General features: G+C 52.6%; 1 protein-coding gene across 14 annotated transcripts in view; it reads left to right on the forward strand.

Annotated features, from left to right (window-relative positions):
- RAP1GAP2 (RAP1 GTPase activating protein 2) overlaps nt 1-19,741 on the forward strand; it is a 257,076-nt gene that overhangs the window by 113,287 nt on the left and 124,048 nt on the right. For all 14 annotated transcript variants that reach the window (XR_010343282.1, XM_064378120.1, XM_064378127.1 and 11 more), the window contains one exon: nt 15,426-15,510. Coding sequence is in view for 13 of the 14 variants with exons in the window: in XM_064378120.1 (XP_064234190.1) it covers nt 15,426-15,510 (85 nt within the window). In the remaining variant the exon portion in view is untranslated. The remainder of the gene's footprint in view (nt 1-15,425; nt 15,511-19,741) is intronic.

Raw genomic sequence — 19,741 nt, forward strand, 5'->3', positions numbered from 1 at the left:
TTCACATCCTGGCTTGCTTTCTCTGGAGCAAATTTCCTAGAGGTTGAGATGGAAGCTGCCAGAGCTCCTGTGACTCATCCCTGAAAGTTAAGTGATGTTACGTCTGTCTCATTCTGTTGGTCAAAACCGAGTCACAGGGCCAGCCCAGATTCAAGGGAAGGAGACCACATAAAACCATCAGGGCGAAGAGATGCCAGCTTTGGACACTAGCTACCAGCTCCCCTCCCCTTTCTCTTTCTGGGAACTTCCTTGGTCAGATATCTGATCTTTTTTCTCTTTCCTCATTTGTTTTCTGCATCTTTATGTTTTTGTTCTATTCTTTTGGAGATTTCTTCAACTTAAGTCTTTTCATCATATTTCTAATGTCTAAGACCTCTTTCTTGTCCCCTGATTGTTACAACATTCTCTTCTTTTGTTTTTTTTTGAGACTGAGTTTTGCTCTGTCGCCTGGGCTGGAGTGCAGTGGCATGATCTCGGCTCTCTGCAATCTCTGCCTCCCTGGTTCAAGCAATTCTCCTGCCTCAGCGTCCCAAGTAGCTGGGATTACAGGCACCCGCCACCCTGCCCAAGTAATTTTTGTATTTTTAGTAAAGAAGGGGTTTCACCATATTGGCCAGGCTGGTCTTGAACTCCTGACCTCAGGTGATCCACCTGCCTTGGCCTCCCAAAGTGCTGGGACTACAGGCATGAGCTACTGGGCACAGCCACATTCTCTTCTTATATCATGGATACAGAATCTTGTCTTTCTGAGAATATTAATTTACAGGTTTTTTTGTTTTTTTTTGGAGTTACCTTTGATTCTTCACAGGTTTCTGTTGGAGGCTTCCTCAGATGTCTGGGCATCCTTGGTTTTCTTCTGTACTTAAGAGTGAGATGCCCGGAAGTGGGCCGGGTCTCCATGTGGGCGGGCTGGCTTGGTGCTGGGGGGCTTCCATGCAGGGCAGTGGTGGTTTGGTAGCAGGTTGCCCTTTCCATTGGAGGAACCCAGATGAGATCTTTTCTCAAGGATTGTTCAGTTACTCGTGTGGTGGGGGTAAGGTGATCATCTGTCTGGTGGGGAAGAGATGGGGATGAAGGCTCAGCATCTCAGGTATCAACACCCCCCCAACAAGTTTTTGGTTCTGTATCACAGGTGCAGGACCCGTGGCCTTCCTGGGGTTCTGCAGGGTGAAACACTCGTTTTTTTCTGTTGTGTCCTCCTGTGTGGACATGTGGCCTGGAGCTTCCATTACTCCACAAAGCATGCTGATCATCTCCTATCTGTAATCTGTCTTCTAAACACCCGTGATCTCTTGTAGACAAAGCTTTCCTCTTCCATTATGTTTGTCCTTTCAGTTCACACTTTTTTCCCCTCTTATTGTTATTTTTTTTTTAATTTATTTATTTATTTAGAGATGGAGTCTTGCTCTTGTCGCCCAGGCTGGCGGGCTGTGGCGTGATCTTGGCTCACTGCTACCTCTGCCTCCCAGGTTCAAGTGATTCTCCTGCCTCAGACTCCCAAGTAGCTGGGATTACAGGCACCCGCCACCACACCCGGCTAATTTTTGTATTTTTTTTTTTTTTAATTAGAGACGGGGTTTCATCCTGTTGGCCAGTCGAACTCCTGACCTCAGGTGATCTGCCTGCCTCAGCCTCCCAAAGTGCTGGGATTACAGGCGTGAGCCACTGCACCCAGCCCCCTTACTGTTATTTTAAGGAGTTTCAGAAGAAGTGGGATGATAAATGCATGTGGTCAGTCTGACAGGTTCATCCTGGAAGTCTCAACAGGCTTCAGAGTGTCTATATTTATATCTCCTAAAGGAAGTGAGAGTACCTACTCATCACTGCTTAAAAATGATTTCTTATTGTGATAAAAGTTATACATCCACACTGAATGAATCATAAGATGAACGCTCCTGTCCTCACCGTCCAGGTTAAGAGCACTTACACGCTGGGAAAGTGCTGATATCCCACACCTTGTGACTCTCGGGTTTTGTGAGTGGGTTCTGAAGCTGCCTGAGGCTGTGACCTTGTGTGCTGGCTGCCTTTGCTCTGACCATGATGTAGCTCCCTCCACTGAGGCTGGGTATTGCCAGGCAGAGCTGCTGACCACGGGCGGGGAGCTGCTGGGTCGGCAGTTTCTGAGTGATGTAGTGCATTTGAAGGGCTGGGTGCATAGGCACCTGGCTTGGTGATTTCTTCAGCTCAGGGGAAGCGGAGCCTCTGGTGTGAGGGGTACTTTGCCTGCCACCCCCTCCTTGGCATGGGATCTTCCCAGGGCTCTCCTCACTTCTAGCCCATTCCAGCAGGCTCTCCTCTCTCACCTCTCCTTTTCTGCCCCTTGGAGGGCTCCTGTTCATTTTTGCTTTACAAAACCCTGCTGGGCACAGTGGCTTATGACTGTAAACCTAGCACTTTGAGAGGCCGAGGCGGAGCCTCAGGTGGATCATCTGAGGTCAAGGGTTTGAGACCAGCCTGGCCAACATGGCGAAACCCTGTCTTAAGTTGAAAAAAAAAAATCAGGTCAGATGCGGTGGCCCACACCTGCAGTCTTAGCACTTTGGGAGGCTGAGGCAGGTGGATCACCTGAGGTCAGGAGTTTGACACCAGCCTGGCCAACATAGTGAAACCCCGTCTCTACTAAAAATACAAAAATTAGCTGGGCATGGTAGTAGGTGCCTGTAATGCCACCTACCTGGGAGGCTGAGGCAGGAGAATCACTTGAACCTGGGAGGCACAGGTTGCAGTGAGCCAAGATCGTGCCTACTGCATGGCAGCCTGGGTGACAGAGCGAGACTCCATCTAAAAACAAAAAAAACCAACAAAAAAACCCCAAAGCCCTACATGCTGTCCCTGAGGGCCTCCACTCCTCCCCGGCCTCAGTCTCCACATCTGTTCTTGTTACACCCACTCTCTGCTTAGGTTCCAGTTCCGTTCTGAACCCATTTGGGTGTCCCAGGGGCCCCTGACTCACTGTGTGTCCAGAAAGAGCACCTTATCATCTATCCCTCACAAAGCCGACTGTCCTCCTCATCCTGTTTTCTGAAACCCAGGTCTCTTGGTGTGTTTGGCTCTTGGCCCCTCCTTTCCTTTCTGTTGCCATGTCCTCTTAATTTTGCCTCCACAATGCTTTATGACTCCGACTCTTTTGTGTCATTTCTGTGGCTGTGAGCGCAGTGGAGTGCAGTGCCCCTCGGCCCCATTTCATTCTTCCCGAGACGTCTCCTTTCCAGCGTGCTGTTCTCTCTCTGCTGCTTACAGAGTCAGTCCTCCAGCAAAGCGCTGCAGGTCACGGGCACCCCGCCTTGGGCCCCTTGGCTTCCTCCCTTTGCTCCCCAGCCTCACTGTCCACACAGTGCCGGCACTGTTTCCTGTGTGAGTGTGTCACCTGTCTCAGGCACGCAGCGTTCTCCTGTAACTGGCTCAGGTGTTGAAACTTCAATGGACTTTTTTCAGAAGGCACCTTACGTCACTACCATAAAAGGAAAATCAGGGTGGCCTGTCACAAAGAGGGTCTCTGTCGAAGTTCAGTAAGTGACTGTTACAGTGAAGACCACTCCAGGTGCCCTCTGGGGCCAGCAGGGATGCTTGCTCCCATAGGCGGGGGGATCTCCTCTCCAGGGGGCTCCTTCTCTTCCTCAGAGGCAGCGTAGCGCTGTGGTTCAGGCCATAGATCCTAGAGGCAGGCTTTCATCCAAGCCTCGCTCTGCCACTCTCCAGCATCATGGCCTTCGGCAGCCTCACCTCTCTGAGCCTCATTGTCTCCATCTGCAAAAGGGGTTAATAGGCCTTGCACAGTGGCTCACGCCTGTAATCCCAGCACTTTGGGAGGCCGAGGCGGGTGGATCACAAGGTCAGGAGTTCGAGACCAACCTGACCAAAATGGTGACATCCCATCTCTACTAAAAATACTTAAATTAGCTGGGCATGGTGGCACATGCCTGTAATCCCAGCTACTTGGGAGGCAGAGGCAGGAGACTTGCTTGAACCTGGGAGGCGGTGGAGGTTGCAGTGAGCCAAGACCATGCCACTGCACTCCAGCCTGGAGCCTGGAGACAGAGCAAAGGCGTTAATAATATTTCCTTCAAAGGATTGTGGCATTAAATGAGATGGTGTTTGTGGATCACTTCACGCCATGCCCTCACCCTTGAGGTCTGTTTGCTGGCATTTGCCCTTCCCCCCCTTTTTTTTTGATAGAACGTTGCTCTGTCACCTGGGCTGGAGTGCAGTGGCACGATCTCAGCTTACTGCAATCTCCGCTTCCCAGGTTCAAGTGATTCTCCTGGCTCAGCCTCCCATGTAGCTGGGATTACAGGCGCGCATCGCCATGCCTGGCTAATTTTTTGTATTTTTAGTATAGATGGGGTTTAGCCATGTTGGCCAAACTGGTCTGAAACTCCTGACCTCAGGTCATCTGCCCGCCTCAGCCTCCCACAGTGCTGGGATTACAGGCATGAGCCCCCATGACTGGCCTGCCGGTCCCTTTTGCAGGCCTGCTCTGTGCCCTCAAGTGATGTGATGTGTCTCCGGGGTGGCATCAGTGACACCAGTGGTCTCTCCGTCATGCTGGTCACCTTCCTCCACGTCCTGCCTCTGTGCCTCCGCTTCACCGTTTCTTTGGCAGGTCAGTGCTGGCCTATTCTCTAGGCCTAGATCAGCCATTGCCTCCTGTGAGATCCCGTAGCTGGTGTCCCAGGGAGAGCCGGCCCTCTCCTCCCTGTGACCTCATGGCACTTGATTCTGCATCTCGTTTTAACCCACAACCCCACAATTCATGTTTGGCACCTGGGTCTCCCACGTGGGTGTGCTGGGCCTGCAGGATGGTTTTTGCATTTTCATCTTCTGCCCGGATCATTTTCTCAGAGGCTTGTGAATCGCGCAGATGTCGCCTCCCACGCTGAGACACCACCCTGGGTCCCCGAGAGCTCAAGCTTAAAACACACAGGAAGACGTTGTCCAGTGTCCTCTCCTCGCTCCCTGCTGTGGCACTTGGGCCAGGCAGAGCTGGCTTTCTCATTGCAGTGGGAAGGAGCACTGGAATGAGTCCGAGATCTCAGGGCGGAAGTCCAGCTCTTGCATTATCTGACTCTGTGACCTGAGGCTCACACAGAACTCGGAATCTACGGGCTTGGGTGTAAACCATAAAACCTGCGTCGGTTCTGAAAGCTGCCTATCCGGAAAGGCTTATGTTCCCAGTGTGAGGATCTGCCCATGTGGGTAGATCACTCCATTGCACTGAGATTGATGCACGAGGACGAGGCCCAGACCCCCCCGACGGGAGGCCTGCAGAGAGGCTGCAGAGGTTCTCCAGGTGGTCTGCCTATAGGGTCCTGTTCCTCCTGGCTCCTGCCCTTTCTCGTATCCCTGGCCCAGTTTAGGACTTCAGGTCCTCTAGGGAAGAACAGTGCTGTCCTTATCCAGTACACCCAGAGAGCAGCTGGAGCGTCTTCTGAAGCTGCAGCCACAGAGTCTGGCCCAGGCCTCCCATTGTGCCCACATGCAGCCTCATCGTCCTGAGCAGGGTGTGGACTGCAGCAGAGACTCCAGCCCGCACAGCTCCTGCACAGCCTGGGCCTCCTGATCTCCAGCTGCTCCTTGTAGGGGACCTGGAGCCCCCTTTGATCCCCTCCAGCTTCTGTTTCCTCACTTGAAGGCCCTGGCACTTTATAAACAGATGTCCATAAGCCGGTTGTACTTCCTGACACCTTCTTCCTGGAGACTTATTTTTTTTTGAGATGCAGTCTCGCTGTGTTACCCAGGTTGGAGTGCAGTGGTGCGATCTCGGTTCACTGCAATCTCTGCCTCCCAGGTTCAAGCAATTTCTGGGTAATTTTTGTTTGGCGTTTTTTTTTTTTTTTTTTTTTTTTGAGACGGAGTCTTGCTCTGTTACCTAGGCTAGAGTGCAGCGGCGTGATCTCGGCTCACTGCAACCTCTGCCTCCTGGGTTCAAGCAATTCTCTTGCCTCAGCCTCCTGAGTAGATGGGATTACAGGAGCCCGCCACCACGCCTGGCTAATTTTTGTATTTTTAGTAGAGATGCAGTTTCACCACGTTGGTCAGGCTGGTCTCGAACTCCTGGCCTCAGGTGATCTGCCTGCCTTGACCTCCCAAAGTGCTGGGATTACAGGCATGAGCCACTGCCACTGCGCCTGGCCTTAATTTTTGTCTTTTTTATTTTTTTGAGATGGAATCTTGCTCTTTTCACCTCAGCTGGAGTGCAGTGGCACAATCTCGGCTCACTGCAACCTCTGACTCCCGGGTTCAAGCGATTCTCCTGCCTCAGCTTCCCAAGTAGCTGAGATTACAGGCACCCACCACCATGCCCAGCTAATTTTTGTATTTTTAATAGAGATCGGGTTTCACTATGTTGGCCAGGATAGTCTCGATCTCTTGATGTTGTGATCCATCTGCCTTGGCCTCTCAAAGGGTTGGGATTACAGGTGTGAACCATTGCGCCGGCCAATTTTTGTCTTTTTAGTAGAGACGGGGTTTCACCATGTTGGTCAGGCTGGTCTCAAACTCCTGGCCTCAGGTGATCTGCCTGCCTCGGCCTCCCAAAGTGCTGGGATTACAGGCCTGAGCCACCATGCCCGGCCCCTCCTGGAGTCTTGCTGCTCACTTCCCACAAACCTGGCCTGAGGTGATTGGAAAAGGGGCCTCTTTCTTGGAGAAGAGAGGAGAGGAGAGGCTGCTGCGGGACATGGGCACTCCTCGCAATCCTGTGTGCTTGTCTACTCAGTGAGGCTGTTGGATGGCATCTGACACTCTCTCCCGCAGCGGCTGCTCTCTGCGTCTGTGAACCCTGGGATTGAATTAGGGGTGGGGATTGCCATTTTGCATTTTCTGCAGAGTCTTTTCTTTTTGAGACGGGGTCCCACTCTGTCATCCATGCTGGAGTGCAGTGATGTCATCACGGCTCACTGTAGCCTTGATCTCCTAGGCTCAAGTCTCCTCCCATCTTAGCCTCCTGAATAGCCAGCCCTCTCTTCCCTGGGACCTCAAGGCACTTGATTCTGCATCTGGACTATAGGCACGCACCTGGCTAACTTTAAAATTTTTTATAGAGATAGGGTTTCACTATGTTGTGCAGGCTGGTCTCGAACTCCTGGGCTCAAGCAATCCTCCTACTTTGGCCTCCCAAAGTGTTGGGATTACGGGCATGACCCACCTCGCCCAGTCATCTGGGGTCTAGAGTCAGTGCTTCACATTTCTGAGATCCTCTTAGAGCGTGTGCTGGGATGGGCTGTGGCCCCAAGGTCAACCCTGCCAGGTGTGAACAGGTGCACAACACCTGCTCCTTCTCAAGCCACCCACTCACTCCACCTGTTGGAGCCTTTGGTTCCTGAACCCAGTGCCCTCTTCCCTCCCCCCACACTCTGCCAAGTCTGCTGGGCTCATGCCCTTTCTCCCTTCCACACTGGCCCCAGCACAGGCATGAGGGTCATCGGTGTCCTCATCTCCATGTCTGTCCCTTTGGGGCTTGGAATCGAGCCATGTGCATACACCCAGGGCCTGGTGGGTCCCACACAGTGGCTGAGCTCACATGTCCCTGCCTCCCAGCTTAGTAGCCACAGTATGTGGGACGGCGAGTGCCCAGATCTGAAGGTGTCCCTGCCCCTGTCCACTCCTGATCAGTTTCTGCCTTGGCCCCTCCTCCTCTGTACCCATCCTGATCAGTTTCTGCCTCGGCCCCTCCTCCTCCGTGCCCATCCTGATCAGCTTTCTGGCTTGACCCCTCCTTCTCCGTGCCCATCCTGATCAGCTTTCTGGCTTGGCCCCTCCTCCTCCATGCCCATCCTGATCAGTTTCTGCCTGGGCCCCTCCTCCTCCGTGCCCATCCGTCCAGTTGACGTGAGCCTTGTCAGCAACCACCGCCCCAACAAGGCGACAGCTGTTGTGTTTTTGCTGCATACCAGGCACTGTGCTAACTGCTTTCTGGGCCTTATTCATAACACCCAGCAAGGTAGGTAGTAGTTACGCCATTTTATAGGTGAGGAAGCTGAGACCCGGAGGAGTGAGATAACCTGACCATGTATCGAATCTGGAGTGGTGCTGGAGTATTGATTAGCATGAGTATTGATTAGCAATTACATCCCATTGCCCTCTCCCTACAGCCCCTGGCAACCACTCATCATCATTCTGTGTGGATTTGCCTGTTATTGGAAATGGATGCTCGGTGCCGCAAAGAAAAATTAGCATTGAGACAAAGGATTTTTTAGCAACACAGTTTTTACTTCCTGGACTGCAGGAAGGGTAACCTCACTAGCCATTGTGCCACGAGCGTACAGTGAACAAAGGAAAATCCACAAATTTATCCTTTACGCATTTGGGGTCGTCCTTACTGCTGTATCTGATCTCCGTTGGCTGGAGCGAGACCTCACAATCTAAACTAAAACCCGATTGGCTAACAACTTAAAACTTTTCTAAACAGGCAAAAGCAGTGGAGAGCTGGGACACGCCTGCGAGCACGTCCAGAACAGATATCTTGGTGAAAGTACAAGGACATAGAATGTACATGTGCCTGTGAGCATAGCATGTCTAACAGCGACATAGGATAGGGTTTCACAAAGTTATTAGCACACTTATGATTTATTTTTTTAACAAGAAAAGGAACTTTCAAAAGGAACTTTTCTACTTTCCCCACCTGGTGTATGCATTTCATGGGAGTGGAATCATACACGTGTGGCCTTTGGTGCCTGGCTGTTTGTACTCGGCATCATGCTTTCTAGGTGCACCATGCTGTTGCATGCATCAGCACCCCATTCCTTTTCTCTCTGTTGTCCTTAGAGTCACGTGCTATCCTTGTTTATTCTGTTTATTTTGATTTTTGAAAATGAATTATTTTTACTTGATTTCTTTTTATGGGCGAACAATATTCCACGGTGCGGAGCAACCGAATTTCATTTATCCGTTCGTTGGCGGGTGCACTCTTGGATTGTCCCCCATTTTGGCCATTATGAGTCATCTTTCTTGTTCCTTTTCGGTTGGTTTTCCCGAGAAGCTCTTTGCTGTGCCCAGCTGTCTGTATTCCTCTAGCTTGGCTATTTGGAAAGCAAGAGAAAGCGTAGCTGAGTGTGGGTGGGTGGCTGGGAGTGGGCGTGGGGAGGGTGCAGGAAAGGGGAGAACCCTGCATGGAGGGGGCCTCAGACCTGGCCCCGGAGCCATCTGCTGCTAGGTGGGTGTTTTTCCTGTGGTTGATTATTAACCGATGGTTATGATCCTGGGAATAGATCCCCAGGCTAGAACTGGTGCTCATTTGAGATGCCAGAAATGTTTTCCAAGGCAGTTAAACAGCCCTGGACCCCTGCTTCTGTGTGTCCACTTGAAGACCAGATCCACATTTTATGAGTTAGAATCATCATCAGCATCATCGTCATCACCATGGTCTACGCTTATATAGACCTTCATGTTTGATTTCACAGCTGTTATTTTTTAAATTTCTTAACTAATTTTTTTGAGACGGAGCTTCTTTCGCTCTTCTTGCCCAGGCTGGAGTGCAATGGCGCAACCTCGGCTCACTGCAACCTCCCCGTCCTCGGTTCAAGCGATTCTCCTGCCTCAGCCTCCTAAGTAGCTGGGATTACAGGCACCTGCCAGCACGCCCCTCTAATTTTTTGTATTTTTAGTAGAGACGAGGTTTCATCACGTTGGCCAGGCTGGTCTCAAACTCCTGACCTCAGGTGATCTACCCGCCTCGGCCTCCCAAGGTGCTGGGATTACAGTCGTGAGCCACCTCATCCGGCCCCAGCTGTTATTTTTAATTCCTCAGTACATTATTACTCCTATCCTAGCAGATGAAGGAAACAATACACAGAGAGGTAACTTAACCAGGACCTCACAGCTGGGTAGCAGGCAGAGCCAAACTGGAACCCAGGAATCACTTGATTCCAGGTGTGGGGTACTCTCCATAGCCGTGTGTGAGACGTGGTGGCTGCAGTGACCTCAAGATGGTCTGGGGCAGAGCCCTCCGAGGGCGGAGGCCAGGACCCTGCAGCCCTGGGTGCTGTCACAGGGGCTCCCCCTGGGGTCTATCTAGTTCCGTCTGGGTGAACCATGCCCTTTGACTTCTCAGCTTCCACTCAAGCCCCTTTGACTATTTCCTCCTGAGATTTGCATTTGAACAAAGCTGGCTAGGATGCATCCTGGTCTCCCTGAGCCCTCCCATCTGCCCCAGAATCTCCTGTGCTTCTAGGGAAAGAATCCCAGAGCAGGGAACCTCAGCACCATGTGAGAACGGGCAATGCCTCCAGGACTCCCCGCCGGGTGACAGAGGCTGACCTGGCCCTCCAGCCTGCCCTTACCCGCTTCTCTTTCAACTGAGTACGTCATCTTCCTCCGGCATCTCTCCATCCTTTTTCCCTTCTCTGCTTTCCAAGCTTTCTCCCTCTCCAACCCCTCCTCTCGTGGGTCCTTATGGGTCCTTGTGTGGGTCTGGGACCCTGTGTCCTTAGAGTTGCATGTGGGTGTGGGGCTGGGTTGCTTGAGGGGTACAGTTTTCAATCTCAGTGCCGTGACAGGTGGCAAGACAGATCCCTGTGGGCCACAAGGAAGTTGTCACCTGGGCTAAGGATTTACCTTTTGCTTATCATCAGAGCACATTCAAGGTTGTCGCTTGATAGAATCACATCACTTTTACCTCCTCGTGTGTGATATGTTTGCCTGAGTGGGAGAGAAAGGGATAGAATTACATCAAGCACCGCGTCACTTACTCTGTCTTATCTCGGTGCCAGCTGGTGGCTGGGCTGGGCTGTGCCTGGCCGTCCTTGGGAGGGTGGCTCATGTGTGAATGTCATTGTCCTGAGGCAGGACAAGGCTGAGCACAGCTGATCAGAGCAGGGGTGGCGAGGCAGAAGCAGGAGTTAGTTCATCTTCGTTGTTTTTGGCTCTCTAGGCCAAGACTGGAACCTGGGGCTTGGGCACTGCATTTGCTTCCTAGGGTAGCCATTACCAAGGACCTCAGATGGCTTAAAGCCACAGACATTTATTATTTCAGCTCTGGAGGCTAGAAGTCCAAAATCAAGGTGTCGGTGGGGCCATGCTCCCTCCAAATGCTCTAGGGAGGAATCCTTCCTCGCCTCTTCTAAGCTCTGGTGGGATCGGCAGGCCTCAGCACGTATTGGCTTGCAGCCGAATCACTCCTGTGTCTGCCTCCATTGCCACGGGCGTTCTCACTGTTTGTGTCTTCATATTGTTGCTTTCCCTTCTTTTTTTTTCTTTTTTTGAGACCAAAGCTGGAGTGCAGTGGCATGATCTCGGCTCACTGCAACCGCTGCCTCCCAGGTTCAGGCGATTCTCCTGCCTCAGCCTCCCGAGTAGCTGGGATTACAGGCACCCACCACCACGCCCGGGTAATTTTTATATATTTAGTAGAGACAGGATTTCACCGCGTTGGCCAGGCTGTTCTCAAAATTCAGGTGATCTGTCCACCTCAGCCTCCCAAAGTGCTGGGATTACAGACGGGAGCCACTGCGCCCGGCCTGCCTTCCCTTCTTATAAAGATACTGGTCCTATTGAATTAAGGACCATCCTAACAACTTCATCTTAACTTGATTATATCTGTAAAGATCCGATTTTCAATAAGGTTATATTCACAGGTACTGGGGGTTAGAACTTCAGTATATCTTTTTTCGGGGACACAGTTCAATCCATAACAGGCAGTTAGCTCTTCAACTAGAGGGAGGGCTGGAATCAAGAGTGAGAATGGTATCATATGGCCCTTGTCCCCTATACATGCTACTTGAAGCCATCTGTACACCAAGGCAGGGTAGATCCTACCTTGTGACTGAGAGCCCGTGTGTAGTTCTGGTGTTTTAAATTTATTTATTTTATTTTTTTGAGATGGAGTCTTGCTCTGTTTCCCAGGCTGGAGTGCAGTGGCGCGATCTTGGCTCACTGCAACCTCTGCCCTCTGGGATCAAGCGATTCTCCTGTCTCAGCCTCCCAAGTAGCTGGAATTACAGGCATTTGCCACCACGCCTGGCTAATTTTTGTATTTTTAGTAGAGACGGGGTTTTGCCATGTTGGCCAGGCTGGTCTCGAACTCCTGACTGTAAGGACTCTTAGGTTCTTGCCGAGTTTAAAAGGAAGAAACTGAGGCCAGCACAAGAAGATCTGATGCGAATTTATTCTGCTTCCCGGCGAGGTTCTGCGGTCCGACAGGAGAGGCCAGAGAAGTCGCAGGACTCCTCTCAGACGTGGGTTTTTTTTTTTTTTTTTTTTTTTCTGAGACAGAGTTTCACTCTTGTTACCCAGGCTGGAGTGCAATGGCGTGATCTCGGCTCATCTCAACCTCTGCCTCCTGGGTTCAGGCAATTCTCCTGCCTCAGCCTCCTGAGTAGCTGGGATTACAGACACGTACCAAAATGCCCAGCTAATTTTTTGTATTTTTAGTAGAGACGAGGTTTCACCATGTTGACCAGGATGGTCTCGATCTCTTGACCTCGTGATCCACCCGCCTAGGCCTCCCAAAGTGCTGGGATTACAGGCGTGAGCCACCGCTCCCGGCCCTAGACGTGGGGTTTTATAGAGAGTGGAGACATTTGATCAGTTGAGCCCAAGCGGAGTGGGGCCCGGATGGGACAAAATGCTGGGTGGGGAGTGGGGCCCAGATGGGACAAAATGCTATCGGGCAGGTCCTGGCGGGGCTTCCTTTAAATTTTGGCGGGGTTCTTTAAGGGAGAGCTAGGTGCTGTGTGAGGGGGGTGGGCGTGTCCAAGCTCCCGGAGAGGGAGTGGGGGTGTCCGAGCACCTGGCGAGGGGTGGGGGTGTCCGAGCTCCCGGCGAGGGAGGGGGTTGTGTCCGAGCTGCTGGCGAGGCAACCGACCTTACACTGACCTCAAGTGATCCACCTGCCTTGGCCTCCCAAAGTGCTGGGATTACAGGTGTGAGCCACTGCAACAGGCCCAGTTCTGATGTTTTTGAGGGTGGCAGTCATGCCTCCTGTCTACCCTGGCACCCCCTCTGGCGTTTCGGACACAGCGTTGGAGCCTGCATGAGGCTGGTCACCGCTGATGCTCATGTCTGCTCTAGCGCCTTTGAAGCGCTTAGGCATTGTTCGGAAAATCCTTCTGGTCAGAAGCTGCCTTGTGCTCCAACTTGAGAGTCCTTCCTGCTTCTAGAGCATCCCGTGACTGGCAAGGTTAAACCAGCTCTGCCCTCCCCTAGACTCTGTGTGCCTGGAGAGCCAGGACTGCCGTCCATCAAGGTGCCTGCGAGCCGTCTCCAGAGGTCCTCTGCTAAGCCCAGAGTGGCCCTATTGAATCTGGTAGGGGGCTTGCTTTACTTCCCCTCCCTGCGTGCTTTTCCTTGCCAGGCCCCCAGCCTCATAGGGCAGCTGGCCTCATCCTCACCGTGGGCCCAAGGTGACCCGAGGGGGATGCCATCCTGCTTGATGATTCTTCCTTTCCCCCGTCATGGCTCTCCAGGGCCAGGACCATGGAGGAGGAGCCATGGCTGCTGGGGAGAGGGCCAAGTAGCACGAAGAGGTGAGGCTCTGCTGGACCCAGCTCTGTTGTGTGTGCAGGCAGGCGGGGTTCCGGCAGAGCAGCCAGGCTGGACCCCGCAGTGGTAATGTCCAGGGTCGTGCATGGACAGAGGAGGCTGGTGGCTCTAGCTGAGAGGGAGCAGGAGCTGGTGCCTTCCTCTGCGTGTGTGAGTGTGAGTGTGAGCACACACCTATGTGCTGTCTTGGCCCTGCTGGTGTCTTGAGCCAGTTACAGTCTGGATCAGGCGCGAGGCCCCCCTTCCAGCCGGCAAAGCTTACATCAGCAAAGTCTGGGAAGAAAGAAGGAGGAAGGCAGATGGGGGAGCAGGAGACAGGGATTGCCAGGTTCAGGTTAATGGCGCTAAATGGAGCCTCTGCCAAGCCAGGTGGTCCCCGGACCCCTTATCTCGCTCCCTAGCTGGCCATAGGGAGGGGTAGTCAACAGCAAGGGCTGGCAGGGGTACACATAGGCCTATGGGCCTCACCTGGGAAGTGTTCTCAGCCTGGTCCTGTCCCGTGGGCCAGGGGAAGCCAAGCAGGATGGGGGTCTGGGCCCCTGCAAAGCTGGAGGGCCGGGCTCTGTAGGGAGGGTGGGTTTCTATCGTGAGGAAGATGTGGGGTTGGAACTGTGTCTTCTCTGGCAGGACTTGGGCTGGGAAAATGTGCAGAAGCATTCTCTGGAGTTGGCAGTGGAGAGCTTTGGCCATTTACGCGGGACCAGGGGGTTGGGCTGACTCAGCGGCTTCAGAGCAGGTTCTAGAGGAGAAAACACTTGTAAACGTGGGGGCTTTGAATGCTCAGCCCGGCCCTCTTCAGCTTTTCATACGGTTCTCCCAGCTCCTTTGTCCCCTCCTGGGTGCAGCCAGGGCTTGTCCAGGACACTGGAGTCCCTCACCCGGGGATTCCCTAGGCTTTGCCCAGCTGGTCCTGTTGTGCAGCCATTGCTTTGAGGGCTGATCCCATGCCAAACCGTCTGCCTGGTGATGGGACCACAAACAGCACTCCCGGGTCACTAGTGAGGGCCAGATGGAAAGTGGGGAGTGTGTGAGCTTGGCAAACTTGTCGCAGCCACGTTGCCATGGTGACACGCTCTGTTTAGCTGCCTCTCCACTGTCCCAGCCCACGAGGACTAAATTCAGTTTTACCTGCAGATGCATGGCAGGCAGCCTGTCTTCCAAGGTCAGCTCTTCGGCTAGGGTGTGTGTGTATGTGTGCGCATGCGCGCACGTGTGTGTGTGTTTGTGTGTGTGTGTGTGCGCGCACAGGGGCCCAAAGGGGAATGAATCCCCATTTCTCCCCTCCTCTTCTCCCACCCAGCCCCAGTCCTGGGTCTCTTTAGCCCCATGGTTCTCAGACTTCACTGTGCAGCAGAATCACCTATAGAGCTCATTAGCACACGGATTCCTGCGCTTATTCCTGGAGGGTCTGGCATGCACCTGGGAATCTGCATTTCTAATGAGTTCCCAGGTGACGCTGGTGGTCCAGGGACCAAACTTAGAGTAGCACTGCTTTAGATTTTGGTGCATCTGGAGTAAAGAAAATGCTCCCACCTGTGGTTTCTGCATTGTATTTTTTTTTTTAAACAGAGTTTCATTCTTGTCATTCAGACTGGAGTTCAATGGCACTCTCAGCTCACTGCAACCTCCGCCTCCCGGGATCAAGTGATTCTCCAGCCTCAGCCTCCCAAGTAGCTGGGATTACAGGCACATACCACCATGCCTGGCTAGTTTTTGTATGTTTAGTAGAGACAGCATTTCACCATGTTGCCCAGGCTGTTCTCAAGCTCTTGACCTCAGGTGATCTGCCCGTTTCAGCTTCCCAAAGTGCTGGGATTCCAGGCGTGAGCCACCCCGCCCAGCCTGCATTGTATGTTAAACTATGTCCCAGAGCCCAGCGAAGGAGAGAAGGGAAGGCACAGGCAGGTCCTTACTCACTTCTTTTCTGTTCGTTGGCCTCTTCACAGGAAGCAGGATCTGGCCAACAGCTCGGATGTGACCCTCCCAGACCGGCCGCTGTCCCCTCCTCTCACGGCGCCTCCCACCATGAAGGTAAGAGGCTTAGATTCAGGAAGGCAGGGAGGGGAGCATGTGGGGAAGTCTTGGGGCCTTGCTGTGGCTTTGGCTCCAGGCCCAGCGGCTCCTGTGGCAGGGGGGCTGTGGAGTGTCCTGACACCTCGGAGGAGGTGTCCAGTTAAGCTCCAGTGCAGGAGGAAGTGTGACAAGAGACTTGGGTGTCTGCGTCGAGGGACGGTGAGGACATTGACTGGGACTGAAATAGGGTTGGCAGAACTCTTAGTGGAGTTTGGGAACGAGGGGCTCAGCCAGGTGAAAATTGGGGGACAGAAGGCAGCTGCCCAGAAGGACTGTCCAGGGCTGGGCGGTGGCCCTTCTGGGACTTGAAGGGCACTTGCCTGCTGGTCTGCTAGCCTCTGGCTGGCCCTTCTGAGCTGGCCCTGTTCACGCCGGGTCCCGTGGAAGGGTTGGCTGGAGGTTCGGGTCTGGGCGGCAGTTATTTTCCTATCAGCACTTCCTTCGTAAGCCTTTTTCCTGGGGAAACCACAGTCCAGGCCACTAGGCCCAGGACCTTCTCACTCCTGAACGGGAGCCGGGGGAGCAGTGCCCTTCTGCTCCCTTGACCTTCCCCTGTCATTTTCAGTCCGATGCCCGGGCAGGATGGCCACACAGGCCTGAGCTGGTCCTCGGGGAAGACTTTTGGCTCAGCCAGTATTCCTGCAAAGGCGGGCATGCATGCTCTTCTCCCTCCCTCCCTTCCTCTTCACACTTTGTAGGGTGAGTGAGGACTCGCACTGAGCAAGTCACCTGCCTCCTGAGTCATCTGAGGGGGACATCTAGGCCAGCTCCTCTCTCTGTCCTGGGGCTGTGCTCTGAGTGGCTCACAGGGAGATAATCAGGCATCACTTCACTGCTCTGCATCACCCCTCCTCTTCCCTGAACCTAATATTTTTCAAGATGACACCTCATAGGAAGCAGATAAAACCTACCCATCTTCCTGTTGTTGTCCCATATCCGATGCTTGTCATGCACAGAGCCATGCGGTATGCACTGAGGAGCCTATGTGTAGAGGGGTAGCCAGAGCCTGCCCTGGGTGGGTTAAGAGGTCAGTGGTGGGCAGGGGGCAGGACAGGGTGCAGGGCTGACCAAGGACAGGGGCAGTGGAAGCCAGACCACCTTCACTAGCTTAGTGCCTTCCCCAGCACCCAGCTCAGGTTGTGCTGGGCTGGCTCATTTGCACAGGATAATGCTAAGAAGCCAGTCACCGTTCCGAGTGTCCCCTTGGTCTACAAAAGTGGCTGTGGAATGCTTGTCTCTGTCCTCACGGATGGCAGGGGTTTGCAGTGAGAACTCTGACAGTCTGCTAGGAGGAGTCCCTGAATTCTCTTGGCAGACTTTACTCACTCATGCACTAATTTAATTCATTCAACACCCAGTATTTATTTGAATTTTATATTAGTTAGGACTCCTGGTTGTAAGTGACTGAATCATAACTCACTTTGGCTTAAAAGGGAATTGTAACTGCAAGCATAGACAGCAGGCATGACTGCGTCTGTGAAATCGGTCTCTTTCCTTCTCTCTTCTGTGTTGGTTTCATTCTTTGTCAAGCTCTGTCTTTGTGGCAGCAGGATGGTAGTAGCATCTGTCCTGCGAAGTAACCCTAGTGCAAAGAAAAGTATTTTTTCCCCCAGTAGTTCTAACAAAGTCCTAGAGAAGAAGCTCATTGGCTGGCTTAGGTCACATGTTTGTCCCTGAACCAATCACCATGGTCAGAGAGATGAAAGGCTCTGATTGGCCAGACCTGGGTCTCATGACCACCAACCTAAACCATAAGAACTGGGAATTGGGAAGGGATAGCTCCTAAAGGAAAATTGAAGTGTTACCATGAGAAGAAGGGGACATGGATGCTGGGCAGGCCAGACCCAGAGCTTTCCACCACCCCACGTCTGCCAGGCCCAGTGCTGGGTTCTGGGGACCTTGTAGTAAACAAGACATTGTGGTGAGCTTGTAGTCTAGCTAGGGAGCCAAACATTGAAAAGCAATGTCAGGAATGAGGGGTAGACAGTTAAACGTCATGAATGTTCTTTTTTCTTTTATTTATTTTTTTTTTTGAGACGGAGTCTTGCTCTGTTGCTCAGACTGGAGTGCAATGGCACAATCTTGGCTCACTGCAACCTTCACTTCCTGGGTTCAAGCGATTCTCCTGCCTCAGCCTCCCAAGTAGCTGGGATTACAGGCACCTGCTACCACGCCCAGCTAGTATTTTGTATTTTTAGTAGAGACAGGGTTTCAAAACGTTGTGAATATTCTAAAGGAGAAGCACAGCGTAGCTCAGGAGGAATGTAAGGTTAGGAGGTAGAGGGACTCTAACCTAGTCTCAGAGAGGGACAGGTAGGGTCCTTTTTTTTTTTTTTTTTTGAGATGAAATCTCACTCAGCCGGCCAGGCTAGAGTGTAGTGGTGCAATCTTGGCTCACTGCAACCTCTGTGTCCTGGGTTTGAGTGATTCTCCCGTCTCAGCCTCCCAAGTAGCTGGGATTACAGGCACCCCCCATCATGCCTGACTAGTTTTTGTATTTTTAGTAGAGGCTGGGTTTCAGCATGTTGGCCAGGCTGGTGTTGAACTCCTGACCTCAAGTGATCCGCCCGCCTCGGCTTCCCGAAGTGCTGGGATTACAGGCATGAGCCACCAGGCCTAGCTGCAGGTAGGGCTATTTTTAGGAAATGATATTTAAGCTGAGTCCTGGAAATCAGGTAGGTGCTAGTTAGGCTAAGGTGGAGTCTGAGTGGAGGAGAGTGTTCTAGATTCTTGCTATTCAAAGTGAGGCCAAGGGACCAGCAACACCTGCATCATTTGTGAGCTCTTTAGAATTGCAGAGTCTCAGGTTCCCCCCCAGATCTCTGAATCAGAGTCAGCATTGTACTGTCATTTTCGGTGACTGGTATACACACGACAGCCTGAGAAGCACTGCTGTGGGCCTCTGCACCTTCCCTCAGGCAGCCGAGAGAGAGAAGGAACCGGAAGGAGAGCAGAATGGCTGCTGAAGCCAGAGTTAGAGTTGGAGAGGCTGGGACCTCTCCATGTGGGCAGGGACCAGATCCAGCAGATACTTGGACATTTTGCTGAAGGTTTTAGAGTTTATTCCTGGTTAAGAGCACTGGAGTCATTAATTAGCCAGAAGATTCAGATGAGACTTTTGGAAAAATCACCTGGCTGTCATATGGCAAATGCATGGCAGGGAACAGAGTTTAGAGGTGATGAGCTGAGGCCGCTGCAGGATCCGGGGGAGAGGATGGAAGCCTGACTCGGAGAGCTGGGCGGGAGGTTGTTTGGAAGTGGTTGGAGCTCAGATTGTGCAAGTGGTAAATTGTTGAGATATGAGGATTTGGGGAGAAGGAAGCGGTGAGAATGTCTCCCAGGTTTGAGGCCACCAGATAATATGGTACAGCCATTCTCTGAGATGAGGGGTGGTGCAGGAGGGAGGCTGAGGACTCAGTTCTTCTTTTTTTAAATAAAAAAAATATGTTTTTAGGGACAGGGTCATGGTCTGTCACTCAAGCTGGAGTATAGTGGCTCATTCCTAGGTCACTGCAACCTCCAACTCCTGGGCTCAAGGGATTCTCCCATCTTAGCCTCCCAATTAGCTGGGAATGTAGGCACATGCCACTAAGCCCAGCTAATTAAAACATTTTCTGTAGAGATGAGGTCTTGCTGTGTTGCCCGGGCTGGTCTCAGACTCTTGGGTTCAAGCCGTCCTCCTGCCTTGACCTCCCAAAGTGCTAGGATTACAGGCGTAAGCCACCGTGTCTTGTCGAGGGGTCAGTTCTAAGCACTGAGCTGGACATGCCTGAGGGTCAGACGAAGATTCTGGGCTGGACGTAAAAATCTGGGAGCCTTTCTCCTGGAGAAGGGAATTGAAGCGTTGGGATGAGTGAGCTCTCCAGGGAGAGGATGGAGCGAGAAGAGAGGTTCCCGGGGTGGCACCTCGAACGAACCCCCCAGGTAAAGGCTGGAGCTGGGGTCTCTGCGGAGGAGGCGGAGCCAAGACGTGGAGGGAGGAGACTTTCAGGGCGGTGGGACGGGCAGCAGGCCAGGTACAGCGCAGACTACACAGTGATCACTGGGCTCCATGGCCTGGTGGTTGCTGGGGATGTAACTCAGACCAGTCCTGGGAAGGGCTGGGGTGGACAGCAGACAGCCGCGTGTTAAGGAGTGAGTGGAGATAGTGAGAGTCAGAGGGTAGAGACGGTGAGAGTCAGACGGTAGA

This window comes from Aotus nancymaae, unplaced genomic scaffold (genome assembly GCF_030222135.1).
Source record: "Aotus nancymaae isolate 86718 unplaced genomic scaffold, 86718_ANA_hifiasm-v0.15.2.pri h1tg000018l, whole genome shotgun sequence".
NCBI classification, from domain to species: Eukaryota; Metazoa; Chordata; class Mammalia; order Primates; family Aotidae; genus Aotus; species Aotus nancymaae.